Source organism: Spermophilus citellus (genome assembly GCF_964194105.1).
Source record: "Spermophilus citellus genome assembly, chromosome: 4".
Taxonomy (NCBI): domain Eukaryota; kingdom Metazoa; phylum Chordata; class Mammalia; order Rodentia; family Sciuridae; genus Spermophilus; species Spermophilus citellus.
In genome coordinates, this window is record NC_138185.1 from 182452079 (window position 1) to 182471898 (window position 19820).

Below are 19820 nucleotides of genomic sequence, written 5' to 3' on the forward strand. Positions count from 1 at the left end.
TTTGACCAACTGTGGATTGAAAGTATGTTTTAAAAATTGGCTCTGTATTGAACGTGGATAGACTTTTTCACAGTTATGTAATATAAAAAGTATTTGCAAGGCATTTGCATTGTATTAGGTATTATAAATAATCTAGAGATAATTTAAAGTATAGGGAAGGGTGTAAGTAGGTTATATGCAAATACTTTGCTGTTTTGTATAAAGATTTTGAGTATCCATGGATTTTGATATCTGAGCAAGGGTTGGTGGTGGGGGTATCCTGGAACCAACTCCAGGTGAAGACTAAAGGATAACTGTACTTCAAGTGGAGATCCTAGTTCCCTCAAAAATAGAGAAATAGGATAGGAATAAATAGGCTAATGTTAGATGCTACCAAACTGTTGGTAAAGCATGGCCTGATGACTTACGCCTCACACTCTTCTGCCAGACCAGTTGGGTTTGAAAAGTCATGTTATCCAGCCTCCTGTGCCTCCCTTTCTTCATCTGTAAAGTGGAGAAAATGTTCCCACCTTGTGAGGTTGTTATGGATTGAATGAGGCAGTATTTTATGAAGCACACAAAACAATGTCAGGCACACAGTAAGCACAGTATAAGTGTTTGGTGAGCAAATAAGAATGGTTGCTGTTTGATGAGTTTTGAGTCTCTGCTTGACTTGCTATGTACTATTTCTTTCATTCAGCAGATACGTTTTTCCCAGTGCTGAAATGCAAATATAGGTTTCTTCTGTCTAAACAATATGCTTCAAGATAGTTTTCATGACATGTTTTGATTGGTAACCATGCTTTTAGACATTATCCACTAATAAAGTGTTGTCTTACTAGTTTGTATTTAAGTTATCGTGGATTCCTTCAACTATTTTAGAAGTAATTTCAGATGAGAAATGTAAAGAGATCCACACTTAATCCTTTGACAATTCTGCAGTCACAGCATTCCTTTTCTCTAGTATCCTCAAAGTCTCTATAGATCTACAGGTGAAGTTGTATTTTTCTGATAAGCCTGTTTTCTCACATCAAAAGAAGTTAAATGTTGTTGAGTCCCTATCCCCACATTGCCTTAAGGATTACTTATGAATTTGCTTTTCTATATAATGAAAACTTCTAGATCTGTTCGAGAACTTCCAGGGTTAATGACTTCCACTGAAGCCTTGGGAGCAGTGTGACTCAGGGAACATGGCCGCTGCTCACCTTTCCCTGAACCAGGCAATTAGAGAGGGATGTGTGCCACCAGGCTACACGGGTTCTCAGGAAGTGGCAGCTGTTAATATTTGGTGAAAGGCATCAGAAAGGACATGGTTAAATGCCTGTCTTATTTAATGTCGTCAACCCTGGCTTTGACTGACTTTCACTGATTTTGTAATGGTGAGGAAGTCCCTGTTGAAAACATTTCTCTGGTGACTGGGGTAGTGATGGGGGAGGAGGGGGAGGGCTCCCCAGTGTCCGTTCCCTCCTCAGGCTGCCTGGCGGTGTGCTCGGGTGTGGGCTGGCTGCCACCCTCACGAAGCGCACGTAGCCCTGTCACTCAGTCGTCACCCAGCTGGCTTAGAGCCAGGCCTCCACGGGAAGGGCGCTTTCCCAAACCCAAAGAGCCTGTATTGATATGTCGATGTTGCCTGGCCTGTTTACTGTGCCTAATTGCAGGGCTCTGGCTGAATCCCCTCCAAGGAGAGGAATTAATTGAGAAAGGAATGACAATACTCTCTTAAATTCCTGGTCTCAGAGTTTTAGAGGCTGCTTGGGGGAGGGTGATTTAATCAGAAATTTATGCATGAAGTGTAGGATTCTCTGGAAAGGAATCTTGACCTAGTACAGATAGACTTTACAGGCCTGGGAATACTCTGTAGTTTTGTGCAGATGTGTGTGTGTGTGTGTGTGTGTGTGTGTGTGTGTGTGTGTGTGTGTTGGGGGGTGGTTCAGGTGGAGGGATATGTATATTTCCTGCAGGTGGGAGCAATTCTGGTGAGGTAGATTTATATTGTCACTGACTCAACACAACTAAATTGAAGACTTCAGAATCTCAAGAGTTGTTGATGCTTGTTTGCATGATCCGGAATTAAGGGCCAAGTTCATCTGAAGGCAGGTTTTAAAATGAAGATGGTAAATTCTCTGCCCTTCTAGTCACAGTACTCTTGCCTGACAAGGAAGAGCAGGCAGACCCACTTCACCAAAGTAACTAAGTGTCGGTTATGACTTCCTTTGCAGAAGTACAGAAATCCCCACATTATTACACAATTCAGGTGTAAGGGCATGGTGAGCACTGTTCTACACTGGGAGGTGAGGTTAATGTGTAGCAACATTCTGGGTTATAGATTCAGGGAATGGAGTTACTTGTAGTGTGGATTTTTGAACAAACGAGGTGGAAGTAGTTTTTACTGTGGAAATAGAATGGTAGAAAACGTTTTCATGAATAATTTGGGGTTTATTGGAAGAACTACTAACCTGACAGAGTCTTTCAAATTGTCTGGTGAGATGCTAAAACGTTGGGAAAGGGAATGTGGTAGCTGGACGCAGCTCATGTTATTGACCACTCTAAAAGTATATTTTCTATTTTCCCCTTATTTTTTCCTCCAATCTCTAACTAGAGGCCTTAGAAGGAAGGAAATAGCTAGAATCAATCTTAACTAACAACATGGATAACAAGCAAGATGCCTAAGATAGCAAATGACAGCTTGAGCAGTTTCCTATCTTTTTCTCTAAAGTCCTTACATTATCTACAACTCATTTCTCTTTCCCAGTCTCGGGATGAAATGTATATGTATATGAATGAAAGTATAAAAATTCTAAAGCACTTTTTTAATGCTTCATAAGGTAGTGCCATTTGGTCATCACATCGAGATCTGGCTCATATGTTCTACTTTGTATAATAGACAGGACTAGTTAGCAGCAAGTATGAACTTTGTGTTGGTGACATTTTCTTGAACCTTGGTGAAAGCTTTGCATAGTTGTTATCATTTTGTAAAGAGCCTTGTGACCATGTATTATAGGAACTTATCTAAGTGACAACGGATCCCACAGGGTATCCTTGAAGATCACAAACCTTTGAACAAGGAAGGTGACAAAAGGCTAATGCAGCAATTCCAGTTAGTTTTTTTCATGCCCTCTGGAATTAATTTGCAAAGGATTTCTGGAGTTCTCTTTGTCAAAGCCAAATGGAAAATAAGGTAATTTGACATTTGGCCTTAATTTGGCTTTAATTTTTTTTTTTTAAGAACAAAACTTGCAAAGATCATGCCTCTTCAGTTTTTTCCTACTCTGACCTTTCCTGTGGGATGCCTGCATATAGCAGTTTGGATACTTAAGGGTTTTGTATTTTTGCTTTACTTTTTAAATGGGATAATTTCAATTTTAGAGCTGCTGCTAGCACATTCAGTGCCTCTGTTCCCCTCCCCCACCCTGATGAATTACCAGGGGACCCCGAACCTCAGTAGGCGTCTTTATGAATGAAGGACATAGGCCATGCAACCATGGGACTGCCCTGCCCGCTGTCCCCATTCAATATGTGTGTTACAAGATCTGCTGAACACAAATCACCCAGAAAAATGTCCCCGGAAGTGTAGCCTTCAGCTCCTCTGCCCTCAGACTGAAAACATTGGCAAGTTTGTCACCTAGCCTGCTGGCACCTGAATATAAATGAGACTCATGTCTGGCTACAAAACTTCAGCTATTACTTTCTCCACTGTGATGAGTTGCTTGGCTGTTTTTTCCAGGCTAAAGAAGGTGCTTGGTCTCTTTTATTCCCTCCTCAACTCTTTCTTGTTTATTTTATTTTGAGAAAGGGTCTTGCTAAGTTGTCTAGACTGGCCTTGAACTTGTGGTTCTCCTCCTCATCCATCTGAGTAGCTAGGATTATAGCCATGTGCTGCTGTGCCCCGTAAAGTTAGGCTATTCTTGACAAATATAAGACAATGGATTTTCATGTATTGCAAATTTTGTAAAGTGAGGCACTTAATGTTTTAATTTACTGAGGTAAATCTGCACAAAATGCCACTTTATTATAACTGGTTCAAAATCAATTCCTATTAGCAAATCTGACTCCAAATTTATGAATAAAGTAAAATACGTTTGCACAAAAATACATGGTATGATTTTTTGTTGTTGTTTTTGTATTTTGTGGCGCTGGGGATTGTATAATTTATTAGAGAAGTACAAGTCTAACTGGAGGGTGGATGTCCCCTTTCCCACCCGTGGGTCTGAAAAAATGATCATCATTGCTGAATAGACAGTAGAGGTTGCTGGTGCTAATTTTTCAGTGGTTTGTATATTATAGTTAAGCTGTGGTTAACTAATGGCATTCAGGAACATTCTGTTTCAGGAACATTTTCATTCAGTCTTGGAATGAAAAACCTAGACTTTTGTTTTACAGCTTTATCTTTGAACTTGAACGAGATACAGTTTTATGAAGTCAATTCACTAATAACAACTCAGCATAATCACTGTTTTCTTTTCCACCAGTATCATTTAGGGAGCAAATCTGATACTTGGACTTGGATGGTCATGATTCTATATGTCTGTTTACGTCTTTAAAGAATGCATGCATACTTCCTGCTTGAACTTACTTCGTAGATGTCTAGAGCACATATCTCTGATCTGAAGCTGGCCTAGGAATACCTGGTACACTCCTCTTCTCATTTCCTGTTGCTACAGAGCTATGGAGAGGCCTCTGGGGATGGGGGCCTGACAGGTACACAGAGGGGCCAGAGGAATGAATGGTGATGCACAAGGGGACAAGTGAATTCATCGGCATTTCCAAGAATTAGAGCAATCGGACTACACTGGATATGCTACTATAGGTGACACTATTGTGTTATTAACTTTCTCTAAGATAAATAGTAATCCAGTCAGGAAGTTTTAAAATGAAAGGTTTGTAATAAGACATCCTCCTGGTGGATGTCAATGTTAGTGCTTGCCATGTTGGTTACATAATCATTAAATTACTCCTGCTCCGTTCTTTTAACAATAAAGCATAAAAACTTTTTTCTTCCATTATACAGTTTAGGTCCCTTCCCGGGATTGATGAGATTTAGATAGCAACTTAGTTGAGCTGCTTAGCTTCCGGAGTTTGTTACTGCCCCGTGCACAAATTGGCTCAGAAGCAAATGACTAGTTATTTATTAAGTGTGGTTTGCTTCTTAGCACATCCTTTGCCTGGTAGTTTTAGCCCCTGTCAGAGATCAGCAGATAGTTGGGAATGTGCCTGAGGTGAGACCCATCTCCTATGGCACTCATCCAGAAAACTCGCTGATACAATTGGCTAGTGTAGTTTCAACAGGCCCACTGAGGCTCACAATAATTTCCTTCCATTGTAACAAACATGATGCACGTGGCTTCTGGAACAAGGAGAGAGGGTGAATATTCGCTCTGGCCAGAAAAATGGTCCCTTTGTCTCCCTTAAGCAATCAGAATGTTTGCTTACATTTAGGGGTTTTGTCCTAATAGTAAGTTCTTTAGATTTGTGCTAGCTCTTTATCTATGTGTGTTTTATACGTGCAGCAATTAGTAGCGGATGTACTTTTATGCTTTCTTTTTTTTTTTAATCTAAGCTGAGTTCTGAGGCAACTAAGCATTTCAGAATTCCCTGAAGAATCTTGCTTTTCCTGGAGCTGATGCATGGATCAAGTCTTAGCTCTTTTTGGACTTTGAAGACCATGTAACCCGAGTCTTTCTATTTTGGGGGGAGGAGCAGGGATACTGGGGGTTGACCCCAGGGGCACTTTACCACTAAGCTACTCCCCAGATCTTTTAATTTTTTATTTCGACACAGGATCTTGCTAAGTTGCTTAGGGCCTCGCTAAGTTGCTGAGATTGGTCTTGAACTAGTAATCATCTTACCCATGCCTCCTGTGGCTGGGATCACCGGCATGCGCTATGTGTGCTCAGCTAAGCCCCTCTTTATAGGAAAGAAACTGAGCCTGGGATCACACAATTAGTTGCAGAGTGCACTAGATGGCAGACATCCAGACCACTGACCTTTTCCTTAGAGTAGAGCTGTTTAAGAATATAAGATTATAGCATTGATGGAATACTTTTTCTTTTCAGACAGACATAGTGGGGGAGGCTGAGATGATAGGGAATCTAGCCAGTAATTGTTTGTGGCCTAAGTGACTTTCATTATTGGCTCAGTTGTGGCTCTTATAATCCTAATAGTTGCTTCCAGGGATGGGTAATTCCCTACTCATTATGGATGACTTCATTTATCCCTTCCTCTCCAACTAGGCCTATCATTTCTGTCTGCTCCCAGTTCTCTTTCTCTAAGCCATCTTTTACTTGGAGTTACCATCATTTATTAAATCTTTATTGCACTCTTCTCAAAACCCCATCTTTGGAAAGATGTTAAACTAACAGGCTAACTTCAGCTGTATGAATGACATGGCATTAACATTTTCAAGGTTCAAAGGCAAGATGGCTAGTTGCATGAGGATATGAAGTGTGGGGGGATATGGTGATTTAAGCTTTAAGACTCATTGTAAAGTCAGATTACCATTCAGCCTGATTATTCTAGTACATAATGTGTGAGAGGCCTAGTTCCATGTTTCCCTGTTACTACTGGCAATGACCTGCATTGAAACTGATTCATTGAACTATTACTGCATCAGTTTGGTGCTCTTCCCAGCTGGTAGTTTTACCAATGAAGCAACTCCGCCATTTATCAGAGAATATTATGACCTGTTTCTCCACATATATGTTTGAAGGTGGATTTTTTGTTTTAATTATTTGTTCTAATTAGTTACACATGACAGCAGAATGTGTTTCAACTCATTGTACATGAATGGAGCACAGCTTTTCATTTCTCTGGTTGTACATGATACAGAGTCACACCATTCATGCAATCATACATGTACACAGGGTAATAATGTCCATCTTATTCCATTGTCCTTCCCACTCTTCTACCCCCTCCCCTCCCCTCACTCCCCTCTGCTCAATCCAAAGTTCTTCCATTCTTCCTGAAAGTAGGTTTTTTAAAATGGCAGAAAGACCTATCAATCTAGGTAGAATGTGAGCATACATTTTTGGGAAAGAGCCAAATTTGATTTATTCATCAAATTTTAAATGGGCACCATCTATGTGTCAGGCACTGTCCTAGGTGCTAAGAATACATCAGTGAACAGGAAAAAAAAAATTCTCTGCCCTCATTTTATATTACCAATTCACTAATTTCCTGCACATTGAATCTCTATAAACATATTTTAAAAATATAGTAGTGTCCTGTAAAGAAAAGGCTTTTGTACTTTGCTCCCCTGCCCCCCACTTTCTGTTACAATTTTTTCATGGAACGATTAGAAGTTTTGTTACCCTCAGATAGTAACTCTCAAATAGTAATTTTCAGAAAGGTTTCTGACATGGCTTTCTGCTTTATTCTCTACCTGATTTGATACAGGTAGCACTTAGACAAAGGAAGAGAACTTCAGATTATCACTCGATTTGATAATTATCAGTAGAAAGAAGAAAATCACTAAGAAGTGCATATTAAAATGTGTGTTGGGGACCCAGTGGCACATACCTGTAATCCCACTAAGGTAGGAGGATTGCACATTCCAAGCCAGCCTTGGTAACTTAGTGATACCCTGTCTCAAAATAAAAAACAAAAACAGAATGCCCCTGGCTTCCATCCCCAGTACCACCCCCCAAATTAAAAAAAAAAAAAAAAGATATGTGTAGCTTTTTCCCTGAAAGGGATCTCCCTTGGCTGCTTTTGCTAAGTTAGGACATAGCTTCCTCTTGACCCTTCTGCCTTCCTCTGGCCCAACGTTGTATTGAGTAAACCTACCCTTTTCTTCCTCTGTGTTTGGATTTGTGTATTTGTAAATAAGACAGTACGATTCTGCCATTCAGCAGTACTCAGTAACCAGGCACGCTCTCTAAGCTCCACACGTGTGATTCTGATCTTGTAGGTGGGTTGAGGATGGGAACCCAGAACCTGGATTTTCATTAAGGAATTTTACAGAAATGTGGGTCATCCTAATGATGAGGTAGATGGGTTATAAGTCTTTTAAAACATTCTTGAACTGTAAGGGTGTTGTTGGACCATCTTCCACTGGGTGTGACTTGCCTGTTAATCTTACATGTTGAAGATTAATATTTTAATCTTCTGTTTGTAATCTGAATTTATGTACTATACGTGCAATTAAGAATCTAGTGACCACCCATAAATATCATATATCACAGAAGGAGGCTTGTCTGTTTATCAGTAGGAGGGGAGGATTGCCCAGCTTTGTTAACCATGTCCTTGGAATTTCTCCCTAGGCAATGGTGGCTTGTTATCCAGGCAACGGAACAGGTTATGTTCGCCATGTGGACAACCCCAATGGTGATGGCCGCTGTATCACCTGCATCTACTATCTGAACAAGAATTGGGATGCGAAGGTACTTTGGAACAGTGGCAGTGCATGTGGGGTTATATGTCATAAAAGGTGCAGATAAGGTGGACTAAGAATTTAGAAAAAAGAGAAGAGCATGTGACGTCCAAATAGGAGAAGAATTCACGTAACTCAGTGGGGAGTTTTGAGTTCCTAATAGCCCTATTGCCTCCTGATAAATCTTTTCTATTTCTCCTTTATGCTTTCCCTCCCCCCACCTATGGAATTAGTAGTATAGTTGATGACATAAAAATAATGGATATGAAGTTAATTTTGTGGGGCAATTATTGAAGTGTGGGGAGTAGTTGATGAAAGGAAGGTAATTTAATATGAGGATTATAAATCAGTTTTTTCCCATATAATTCAGAGCTGATATGTCTCTCAGAACAGAGTAAGATATACACTTTTCCCTTCCAGCAGCAACATTGAGAGAATTCCACAAAAATAGAATTGTAGGATCCCCAAGAGAGATTTCCCACACAATCCTCTTTTGCTGAGTGATACGTCTCGTTTGGTGGCCTTTACCATGGCTTACTATGGTTTGTGAGTGCCAAGGCTACGTGGCTTATTTTTGTATTTTATACCATGAGAGAGAGAGAGATATGAAGTCTGGTTCCACACTTACACACACTCGTCTGGACTTTGTATGCTCTCTGAAAGTTAAGCATGATTTAAGAGTCTGGGAAGTCAGAGAATTTTTCGAGCTTATTTGGCTTTTGAACCTTCTGCATGTCCATTTCCTGTTCATTAGGGCAGACTCTGGCTATCATAAAACAGTATATTTTATCTGAGAGTCAGAAAAATGAAACCTGGGAAACTAGTGAATCAGTCAAGAGGCTTATTCTCCCTATTTATTAACATGGTGGGAATATATCCATTAGCTCTCTTTCACAACCTTCACGGGTGCTGCTATGGGTACAGTTATCAGGTCAATAACAGTAAATTGCAAAGTATGAGACCCTCAAATACTTGAGTTTCTGCTAGTGTCAGGCACTGTGCTGTGGAGGAACATTGATGTGGTAGGCCTGCATTATACCGAGAATGTGATTTTTCTAGTAGGATAGATTGGGTATACATGAGAAAAAGAAAAAGCAGTTTAAGAGAGTGATGTATGTCATAAAAGGTACAGGTAGTCTGAGAGTACAGGGAAAAAAATCATGTAACATTCAACTAATGAGGACAGATAGGAGTGAGGCGTGCAGAGAAGAAAGCTATAAATTCTTATTGAAGGGGAAGTTACATGTGATGAATACCTTAGGAAGTTGTTAATATTAGATGTAACCAGATGATGTTGCTAGGGTGTTTGGGTAGGTCAAAAACATAGTGGCAATTCTATATAAGATCTAATAGTACCCTATTTTTTGTCCATGGGCTTTATGGTTGTGGAAGTTGGAAGGCTTAGTTATGAGGTACATAAGGTATCTCTAGCTAAGTTTGAAATAAAATTTAAGAAAGTAAAAATTAGGGGATAAAACATACTTGGAGTGGAGGTTAGAAAGTGGCATTGTTTCCAGATAGGGCTAAAAGTATCATTGTTGATAAACTATACATGTGGCTAGGAAATAATATACTTTCTTGTGGTCCTCAGCTACATGGTGGGATCCTGCGGATATTTCCAGAAGGGAAATCATTCATAGCTGATGTGGAGCCCATTTTTGACAGACTCCTGTTCTTCTGGTCAGATCGCAGGAACCCGCATGAAGTCCAGCCTTCCTATGCTACCAGGTAATAGCCAGGGCCCTGATTCCTCTTTGGGGGATTGTTGTACAAAGTCTAGTTCCCAGTGGACTCTCTAAACTCATGTTCTGTGCATGTGGGGGATGGACCACACCCCAAAGCTGATAGGTAAAACTATTTGGAGTGATAAAAATTAAAGGAGAAACTTTGGATTCTGTACTACACAAATCAAACTTTGGTTTTGAAATAAATATTAACAAATTATTTTCTGTTAGGTGTGTGTACATAGGATTCTAGATTTCTCACTGGCTTTGTTTTATTTCCTTTTCTGCTCCCCTTTTAGAAACTTAAATGTTGCTGGTGTGGTGGCATATGCCTGTGATCACAGCGATTTGGGAGGCTGAGACAGGAAGATCACAAGTTCAAGGCCAGCCTCAGCAATTTAGTGAGGTGCTAAGCAACTTAGTGAGACCCTGTCTCAAAATAAAAAATAAAAAGGGCTGGGGATATGGCACAGTGGCAAAACACACCCCCCTGAATTAAATTCTCAGTACCCCTTCCATATCAAATAATAGCAGTTCTATGTAGTTACCTTAGATGACTTTACAAATTGCCAGTCACAAGCAGAGAAACTTAAAGTAATTTGTTCTGACTTCTTTTCCCTTTTACGTTTTCTGTAGCATAAAATTGGCCTGTTGGACTAGCTATATCCATGTCTCAACAATTAGATGCTTTAAAATCTTTTTTATCAGCATACAGGTGTGAAGATTTTCAGCATAACTGAGCAACTTTGTATTGTTTAGTATTAATATAGGAATTCCTGGTAAAAATCTTAATTCTTGATTCTGTCTCTCATTTGTCTTTGATTTATGGTTGAAGCTGAAGATCTGGCAGTATGGGAGTGATGTGAGTGTAGCCTGTGCTAAGAATAATAGATGAGGGCAGGGGCAGAGAGTTTAGGTAGGGCAAGAACTAAACCTTAATAAGCCTAATTCAGAGAAAATCATGAATCCCCCTTCAGAAGTCACCCATCTGAGCTCCAGAGTTCCATATTCAATGCCAGCTTGGACTGAGCTCTAGATAAGCAGGTAATCACCTCTACCACAGAAGTCTACCACAGAAGTCTGCCTGTGGCTTGTTTTATGGGGTACATTAATTGGACCCTGTGTTATGTGGTAGAATTCTCTGGTTATTCCCAGTCCCATGGTGACTGACTTCACAGGGACATTAGCAAATGTGTATGAGAAGCCCTCGAAAACAAATCAAGTGTTATAGAAATTGCTGTGGTGAACAATAATTACAAAGGGAAACCTTTAAAAAACCCAAGCATGAAATAATGGCTTCTGTTACAATCTATCTCGGACAGGATAAGGCAAATTAATTGGAACGCAGTAGAAAGCTTGAGGGCATTGTTATTCAATTGAATCTCTGCCTTAATGTCCCAAACTAAAGAAAGAAAGCCAAGATTTTTTTTTTGTCCTATCATTTAAATAAGTTATTCTTCAAAGCTTCACTCAATTGTTACCTTATTTTCTTTGTTCTCTCCCCACTAGCTTGAGTTTCCCAGTCTTTAGCAGAATGACTCATTTCCAGTCTTTTCCACATAGGTCACATTTCCTTGTTGTTACATATTTAATTCCCTGTCTTTTCTGCTAAGAGCCTGAGATTCATGAGAAAGAAGATCTGTTGACAGGACCCCCAGTCCCCAATCCCATCACCTCATACTGGAGATTGAACCCAATAGTGCTTTGCTATATCCCCAACCCTTAAGAATTTTATGCTGAAATGGAATCTTGCTATGTTGGTCAGACTGGCCTCAAATTTGCAGTCCTCCTGCCTCAGCCTCCCAAGTAGCTGGGATTACAGGTGTGTGCCACCACACCAGGCATCCTTATGTGTTTCATTAAAACATTTAAATAGAATTGAAACCAGAGAAATTAATTTTAAATTAAAATTGGGGTAGACTTCTCGTAATAGGTAAACCTTTACATGTTGGTTTCATGAGTGACTTTAATGTGAAATTTATAGTAAGCTTGTTTTTTTTGTTTTTTTGGTTTTTTTTTTTTTTTTGGAAGTAGTCTTTTCTTACACCTGCTTATCTTTTACAGATATGCTATGACTGTTTGGTACTTTGATGCTGAAGAAAGGGCAGAAGCCAAAAAGAAATTCAGGAATTTAACTAGTACGTGGTAGTACATGTTTGATAATGTCCTGTGACCTTTGATCAAGTCAATCCTTGAGTTTAACTTTATATATTTTGTAATATATTCTGTTTAATCTCAGTTGTGGTCTAGCTTCCTACATAATGACATCTTATTGGGTTTAATCCTGAAACATTGGATTTAGCACTCTTGGAAAAATCAGAAAAAACGCAAAGAGCATTCCCTGAGATTGCCCACCAATTCTATGATGGCTTATAATTGATAGAAATAATTAACTTTTGTCAGTATCAACTAGTCATAGGTAATATTAAATTTGGTCCATGATTTTGATACATTACAAAGAAAATATAATAGAGCCCAGCTAAAATGGCTAATTTATTATGTTAGTGTGGCACTGTGACTCAATTTAAAAGCAGGATCCATGTAATATAAATTGAACATGACAACACCATTTCTGTCCCCTGCAACCAGTATTGTAAGGTAGCATTCCCCCAAATATGGTGCACTAAAACATTAATCCTAACAAGTTGGTTTAAGAAAAGGTAAACTTCTGGCCCCCCAAATATGGTAAATGCTTATGTACTGTATTCCTCTCTTGAAGAGTGACAGTATTTATTGCATATTAAACAAAGACTCTTAAGTCTTACAATAATGAAATGTATGTAATGTTGCCTAGCTTGTGACCCATTTGGACTATATACCCATCAAACACCAAAGAAGACTGCCTTTTTTTTGGGGGGGGGGGAGACTCTATTAGGGCTTCATTTGCTTTATAAAATGGGAAGTATTTACTGGAACTTTTTTGGTGACATTTGTGACATAAAATTCAACAGATTTGACATTCTACTTTTTTGTTCTCTTTTCTGTCCCCAACCCAGGGAAAACTGAATCTGCCCTTACTGAAGACTGACTGTGCTCTGAAATCTGCTGGCCTTGTTCATTTTAGTAATGGTTCCAGAATTCTCTTTTAAGAGTTGAGATCCAAAGATGACCTCTTCATTGACCATAAGTTCCCCTCTACTGCTTGCATCCTTCACATCCCTGTCTTGTATGTGGTACTTCATGTTTTCTTGCCAGGACTTCTTGAACTGTCTTCTCCAGATGAATTCATTTGTTAACTCCAGAAAGACCTGCAGACATCCTCGTTGGCCAGCAGTTTAACTGACAGATTTGGTGATACTGGCTATCAAAACTAGACCCTGGGAGCACAGAAATGAACTTTACTTGCACTTTATTTACATTTCCTGATTTGAAAGGAGGAGGTTTGCAAAGAAACCAATTTGTGACATATGCCACAGAGAGACATCACTGAAGCCTGAACAGAAGGAGATAGAAATTGGTGTCATCTGAACCATTTCCAGATGCTGTTAATCCCGAGCTGTTGGGGTTTCTGGAAAATTACTACAACCCAATGAAACATGACCTCTAGAAAGGGCTGCAGTCATAGTGATCAATTTATAAGTGTCCCATGGTGCAGACACTCCTTTTTTCTTATCTTACAATTTGGACTTTATGCCTCTGCCCCATTTTGCTGAAAATAATGATTTTCTGATTGAAGAGGATATCACCATTCATTCTTTATTTTCCCTTCTACTTGGAGACACCACTTACCCAGAGGCCCAAACTAGACATTAATTGTTTTGGTTGTTTTGTTGGAATGGGAATTTGAATTTAAATCAGAGGACAAAAGTCTACCTGGTAGTTTAGGGTTAGCCTCTGAAAAGAGTGTGAAGAGAGCTAGATCTGTTGATAGACTGTGAACGTGTGTGCAGTGTGAACAGTTGTTTGAGAAGGAAGATGGAGTCGGAAATATGGGTGTTCTCTCTTTTTTTTTTTTCAGTATTTTTTTTTAATGAGCTCACCCTTTAACAAAATAAAAAAGGATAGGGTGTCATTTTCAAGAGGAAATGGAAATTTAAAAAAATCTCAGAGCTATTTGAGTTCTTTTATATTGTGTGTCCCTACTGGACTTTCTTTAGCCAACTTGACTCCTCAGATCCACTGTGGTTGGCAGTGCTTCAGGAACTCTGTGTTGAGCACCTATTTTATGAAAGTCACCCTTCCTAGTTTCCAATTCTATGTTTGAATTTTTAAAGGCCCATTAATTTCTTACTTGAAAATCTCGTAAACATTAAAGACTCAGAAACATTTTCTTTGGTTGGGCATGGATATCTAGTCTTTTCAAGAAATAAATTTTTTCCTTCTATGGTTTTGGAAGATTTCTACATAAGACTTGTCATTCATTCTCACAACTGCTCTATTTTGTTTTATCATAGTACTTATCACCTTCTAACTTACTATGTAATATACTTATTTATTACGTTCATTGTCTTATATCCTTCCTCTAGAGTGTAAGCACAATGAAGACAGGGATTTTGTATGTTTTTAATCAATGCAATATATTTCCAGCACCTAAAATAGGGCCTGGTGCATAGTAAAGGCTCAGTAAATACTTGTTGAATAAACTCAGTCTCCTCTGTTAGTATTGTAATGGTTTGATTCATTTCTCCATCTTTTGCAGGAAGGGCTCACAAAAATTTTCACACGCATCTTTCTGTCACTATTGACTTATAAATTTAGGTTAAGAGTTTTAGAATGCTTTTCCATAGTGTCATTTTCTATGTGTTTATCTCCAAACCACTCACTCATTGACCACTATGAATCCCAAAACTGATCAAATAGCATTTCTTCCCTTTTGTATTTTGGGACTCTAGGAATAACAGAAGAATAGCTTCAGATGGGACAGAGTACATTCTGCCTTTGGACCAATTTTTTAAAAACTCATCAAGAGAGAAAGAATGGGCTGGACATAGTGACGCACACCTGTAATCCCAGCAACTCGGGAGCCTGAGGCAGGAGGATTGCAAGTTCGAGGCCAGCCTCAGCAAGTTAGCAAAGCCCTAAATAACTTAGCAAGACCTGTCTTAAAAAATAAAAAGGGCTGGGGATGTGGCTCAGTGGTTAAGTGACCCCGGGTTCAATCCCCAGTACCAAAAAGAAAAAGAAAGAAGGAAGGTTGTTTATTAGGAAATTTTATATTCTGTAATCTTGTGACTGTATTTTCTCTATGATTACGAATGCCAGGAGAACGATAGTGATACTATTCTGAAGGAGTGTTGTGTGGTTCCAGTAGCATGACTTATCTTTTTTTTTAATCTTCATTTTAATTGATATTTTGACTTGCCAAAAGATCTGACCTCATTGCCTCCAGACAAAAGTCCTACGAACTAATAAACTGTACAACAAATCAGTGTGTATCATGCAGGCTGATTTTTCATGGCTGAATTTGAGTACTGCACAATTAAGCTGAAAATATAAGTTTAATACCCATGTCTGCTTTTTGTTCTTCTATTTGACAGCCCACTTAGGGGACGACTTAGCTCTGCTAAAGAAACATTATTTGGCAAATAATCTGATCAATTTCATTTATATTCCTGGCAATGAAATGTTAAGAGCCTACCTCACCGTTACATCATCTATATTGTACAGAGTTGTTGGTAGGAGATTAAATTTTGAACCAAAAATCCAATTTCACAGAAATAAAAAGTCTTACCTAAGTGCATTAAATAGATCTTTAGTAGAGTAGTTAATACCAATTATATTCTGGGCTGTCTAAATCATGAATTATCCATTCAGACATGATTCTATTTTTTATCTTTAAATAACTCAGGTTTTTTTTTTAGAGGCTAGATCATCCTACTTTCTTTTGGCTGTTCAGTCTTGAAATTTCCTATGTTGTTTTAGAAAGCAATGATGGGAAAGCCATGCTGGGTCAGCAGTTTGTATAAGACAGGAGTTGATCTGTCAGGTACTTTGACATTCAATCAACTATAAAGATGAGCAAAAGGGATATTCTTAGTAAAGTCATTTTAAATAAAAAGATACAAAATTGACTTAGCTTCTGTCTTGAATTATTTTGAATGGCATGAAAAGAATACCATTTTTTTTTTTTTTTTTTTTTGGTGAGGTAGTTAGAGACTATTATCAGAACAGACTGGCAATAAACAGTTCATAATGAAGCTGACTATGGTTGAACTCTGTTGGTAATATATGCTGGTTTATATTAAAGATCGAGACTATCCAAACTACCTCCATCTAACCAGGATCTTTAATATGTTGCTTTTCACTGGGTTGATAGTTTAGATCTTTTGAAAGCTGGATTTGGTTCCGCATGGGGGCACATGCCTATAATCCCATCAATTTGGGAGGCTGAGGCAGGAGGATTGCAAATTCAGGCAGCCTCAGCAACTTAGTGAGAATCTGTCTCAAAATGCAAAATAAAAACAACTGGGGTTGTTGCTCAGTTGTAAAGTGTCTTTGGGCCCAATACCTGATATCAAATAAATGGTAAAAAAAAAATTAATAAATAGAAAGGACCAGTCCTTTGGCTTGGTGGCCACCCCTGAGTTCAGTTCACAGCATTACAAAAAAATAGAAGAAAGAAAGAGAGAGAGAGATGCTGGATTTACCATGGTTTAGCTCCTTCACATTTTCAAGGCCAAGGTTAGAGGTTAAAGAGTCATGATGTACAGAAGCTGAGAACAATGGGTAGGTTGACTCAGTATTCTGAATACCTATGTGACGGAGCCTGTGCTACGTGCTCTCGCATGTTTATTCTTTGCAACCACCGTGGGACAGTTCTTCCTCTTTCATAGCTGAGGAAATGTGCTCAGAGAGGCTAGGTGGCTCATCCAAGGTTACATGGTGATGGACTAGCACACCAGCATTTGCCTCTAGACTTCCAGCTCCTCAGTGTTTGTTGTTTTTGGCATCTCCTTCCCGCAGGGCAGAAGCCAAACAAAAGAACAGGATTGAGTGCAGATCAGAGAGGTAGAGCTTTAAATGCTTATTTGATATTTTTGCATAATAATAACTATAGTCATAATTGTGGTTATTAACAAGAGTGTCATGTCCAGCATCTGAAGAGAGTGTCAATTCTTTGATAGCAATCACACAAGCAGAAATGCCACAGCGGGGCATGGTGGCACATTCTTGTAATCCCAGCAATTTGGGAGGCTGAGACAGGAGGATCACAAGTTTGGAGGCCTGCCTGAGCAGCTTAGCAAGAATCTGTTTCAAAATAAATAAAGGGTTGGGGATGTAGCTCCATGGTAGAGCACCCCTGGGTTCAATCCTCAGTATTGCAAAAGCACACACACACAAAACAGCTTCATGGTTGAATTTTCTCTTGACTTTGAAATGGGATCTTCCCTCCAGACCTCATGGGATCATGGAGGAGCTTTGGGTTTACATCCAACGTTGGCCCCTTGAGTTAAGGCTCTGCATAAGCTCTTTGGTGTGTGCCCCCACCCTAATATCTATTAAGCAGCAGGGACCATTAAGAACAGGAAACACTGGAATTCCTGGGTACAGTTTGGAGAAATTCCATCAGGCCCCAGCACCGTAGGACATTTTGGCAAGGATACAAGCTGCTGCCCTCCTGTCCCTATGTTGGATGCATTCTGTGAAGAGTAAAGGAGATGTTGCCTTTTTTTTTGCTCACCTAACTTCCCACCTTGCTCTGGAGGCAGAGCTTGGTGGGTTCTGTTGCTGATAGCTCTCCATCTGATAAGGAAGTGGAATACTTCTCTCACCTCCCGGCAACAGTGAGTGCAGATTTACAAACTTTTAATTCTCCAAGGTACTTGAGCTACCTACCTAATCGTTTTAAGTTATCTGTAGAAGGATGTCTTCTTAAATTCTTTAAAACACTCAGCTCTTTGGCTTATGTACTGTGAAAGACTGGGTGTTGGAAAGGGGCCACATTTCATCCTTAGATCTCATTTGTTTGATCTTTGATAAACTTAGCCCTTAGGAAAGATATCTTTTATGGAAGTAGTTGCTCCATAATGTTCCTGAGTGCCAAAATTTCTCAGAACATTTTGTGGGGTTTTTTGTTTTTGTTTTTTTTTTGTTTTTTTTTTTTTTTGATACTGGGAAGTGAGCCCAGGGATGCTTTACTACTGAGCTACATCCCCAGTCCTTTTTATTTTTCATCTTGAGATAAGGTCTGATGAAGTTGCCTAGGCTGGCCTTGAACTTTGGAACCTCTAGAATCCCGGGCATACTGTGCTCTTTTTGTGGCCACCACCACACCCAGCTATTTTTGTGATTTTTTTTTTTTTTTTTTTAAGTTAGAGAAACATCTCAGAGAATGGCTGTTGTGTTATTGTCTCAGGTCTGCAAATAGATTTGAAAGCAGTGGAGTGAAATTATTTTAGAAGTAGATAAGTTAATTCATTGACAATTAATTTAATGGGTAGTCTGTTTTGCCTTTTTCTAAGGGGAAACACATATCCCTATGACCTATGCATAATGTATGAAGGGGCAAAAGGTGTCCTTGGGATTAAGGAATGTCTTTTTTTTTTTTTTTTTTTTTTTGGTACTGGGGATTAGACCCAAGAGTGCTTCACCACTGAGCTACATCCTCAGTCCTTTTTTTTTTTTTTAAATTTTTAATTTTGGGACAGTGTCTTGCTAAATTGCTAAAGATGGCCTTGAATTTGTAATCCTCTGGCTTCCACCTCCTGAATTGCTGGGATTACTGGTGTACACAAGTGCACCCAGATGGGATGAAGGAGTAGAGAGAATATTTATCACTCAAGAGCTGCAGGGGAAGTGGGATTTAAGAGAGAACAGTTCATGGTGTGGTGTGCACCTTTGAAGAGACTTCTGGGAACAGCTCCGGATCACAGGTCTCAGAGTAGGAGAAAGGCTGTTCCCAGCAAGCCTCTTCCCTTCAGGGCTGGGGCATGGCCTTGGGCAGATGAGGGAGAAGCAAGCACCTGGGAAAGAATTTAAGTATTCACGAATTCTCTCTCGATTTTGAAAAATTTATTGGGGACCAGGTTACCTGCCATAAGATGCTGGTAAGTAGGAATTTCCCAAGAACTTTCCATAGACATTAATTCTTTTGAAAGAAAGTAATGCATGTACATAAAAAAAAAAAACACAATCTATTTGGAAAGGCATAGAGAGGGGGAAAAATGGCTTTCCCCACCAAACAGTGCCTCTGGCAGTTTCTTCCTATCCCTCGAGGGGTTTGGGCTTCTATTAATTCTCTAATTCTCAGTGACTCCTCCTCCGGGGAGAGCTGAGTGATCCTGGGAAGTCCGTACCTCCAGAGGTCCTCCTCCAGCACGTTTGGCACGTTTGCTTGGTCATTTCCTCCTATTTTTTATGCTTATTCATCCTGTGGCCTGTGCTCTCCTTGACATGCCTATATTTTTTTCCACCCTCCTGCGGGGAGAGATAACATTCTCAGGACTTAATTCTCATCTGATAAGTTTTATTTTTAACCAACCCCTACATCCTTTCCGTGTTGCTTCTTATTTTCATAGGCCCACACACTTCTCTCTGCCTTCTCTGGCTTTCTCAGAAGGTGAGAGCGAAATGTCTGGTTATGCTTTTCTGTGCCAGAGTTTTTCTGATGGAGCAGCTGGTCAGGGCGCTGGGAACCTGGTGTGGTTTCCAAGGTCAGGGAACTTTCTTCTGCGAGTACTTTGCTGTTTTTAACCGGGCCAGTCACCTTTACCTCCTGCTTCCCCTCTGGGCTGTCTGTAAATTTCCTTTTGTCAGTAAATTTACGTTATCTTGATGAAGGACACCCGCTTAAAAAAAAAAAAAAAACA

At 39.5% G+C, this 19820-nt stretch overlaps 1 protein-coding gene across 1 annotated transcript in view; it reads left to right on the plus strand.

Annotated features, from left to right (window-relative positions):
* Positions 1–16082, plus strand: part of EGLN3 (egl-9 family hypoxia inducible factor 3) — a 28692-nt gene extending 12610 nt beyond the window's left edge. Inside the window, exons 2-5 of the mRNA XM_081291726.1 lie at positions 8238–8357; positions 9939–10075; positions 12136–12209; positions 13068–16082. Coding sequence (XP_081147852.1) covers positions 8238–8357; positions 9939–10075; positions 12136–12209; positions 13068–13099 — 363 coding nt within the window. The 3' untranslated portion in view covers positions 13100–16082. The remainder of the gene's footprint in view (positions 1–8237; positions 8358–9938; positions 10076–12135; positions 12210–13067) is intronic.
* The last annotated feature ends 3738 nt before the right edge of the window (positions 16083–19820 follow it).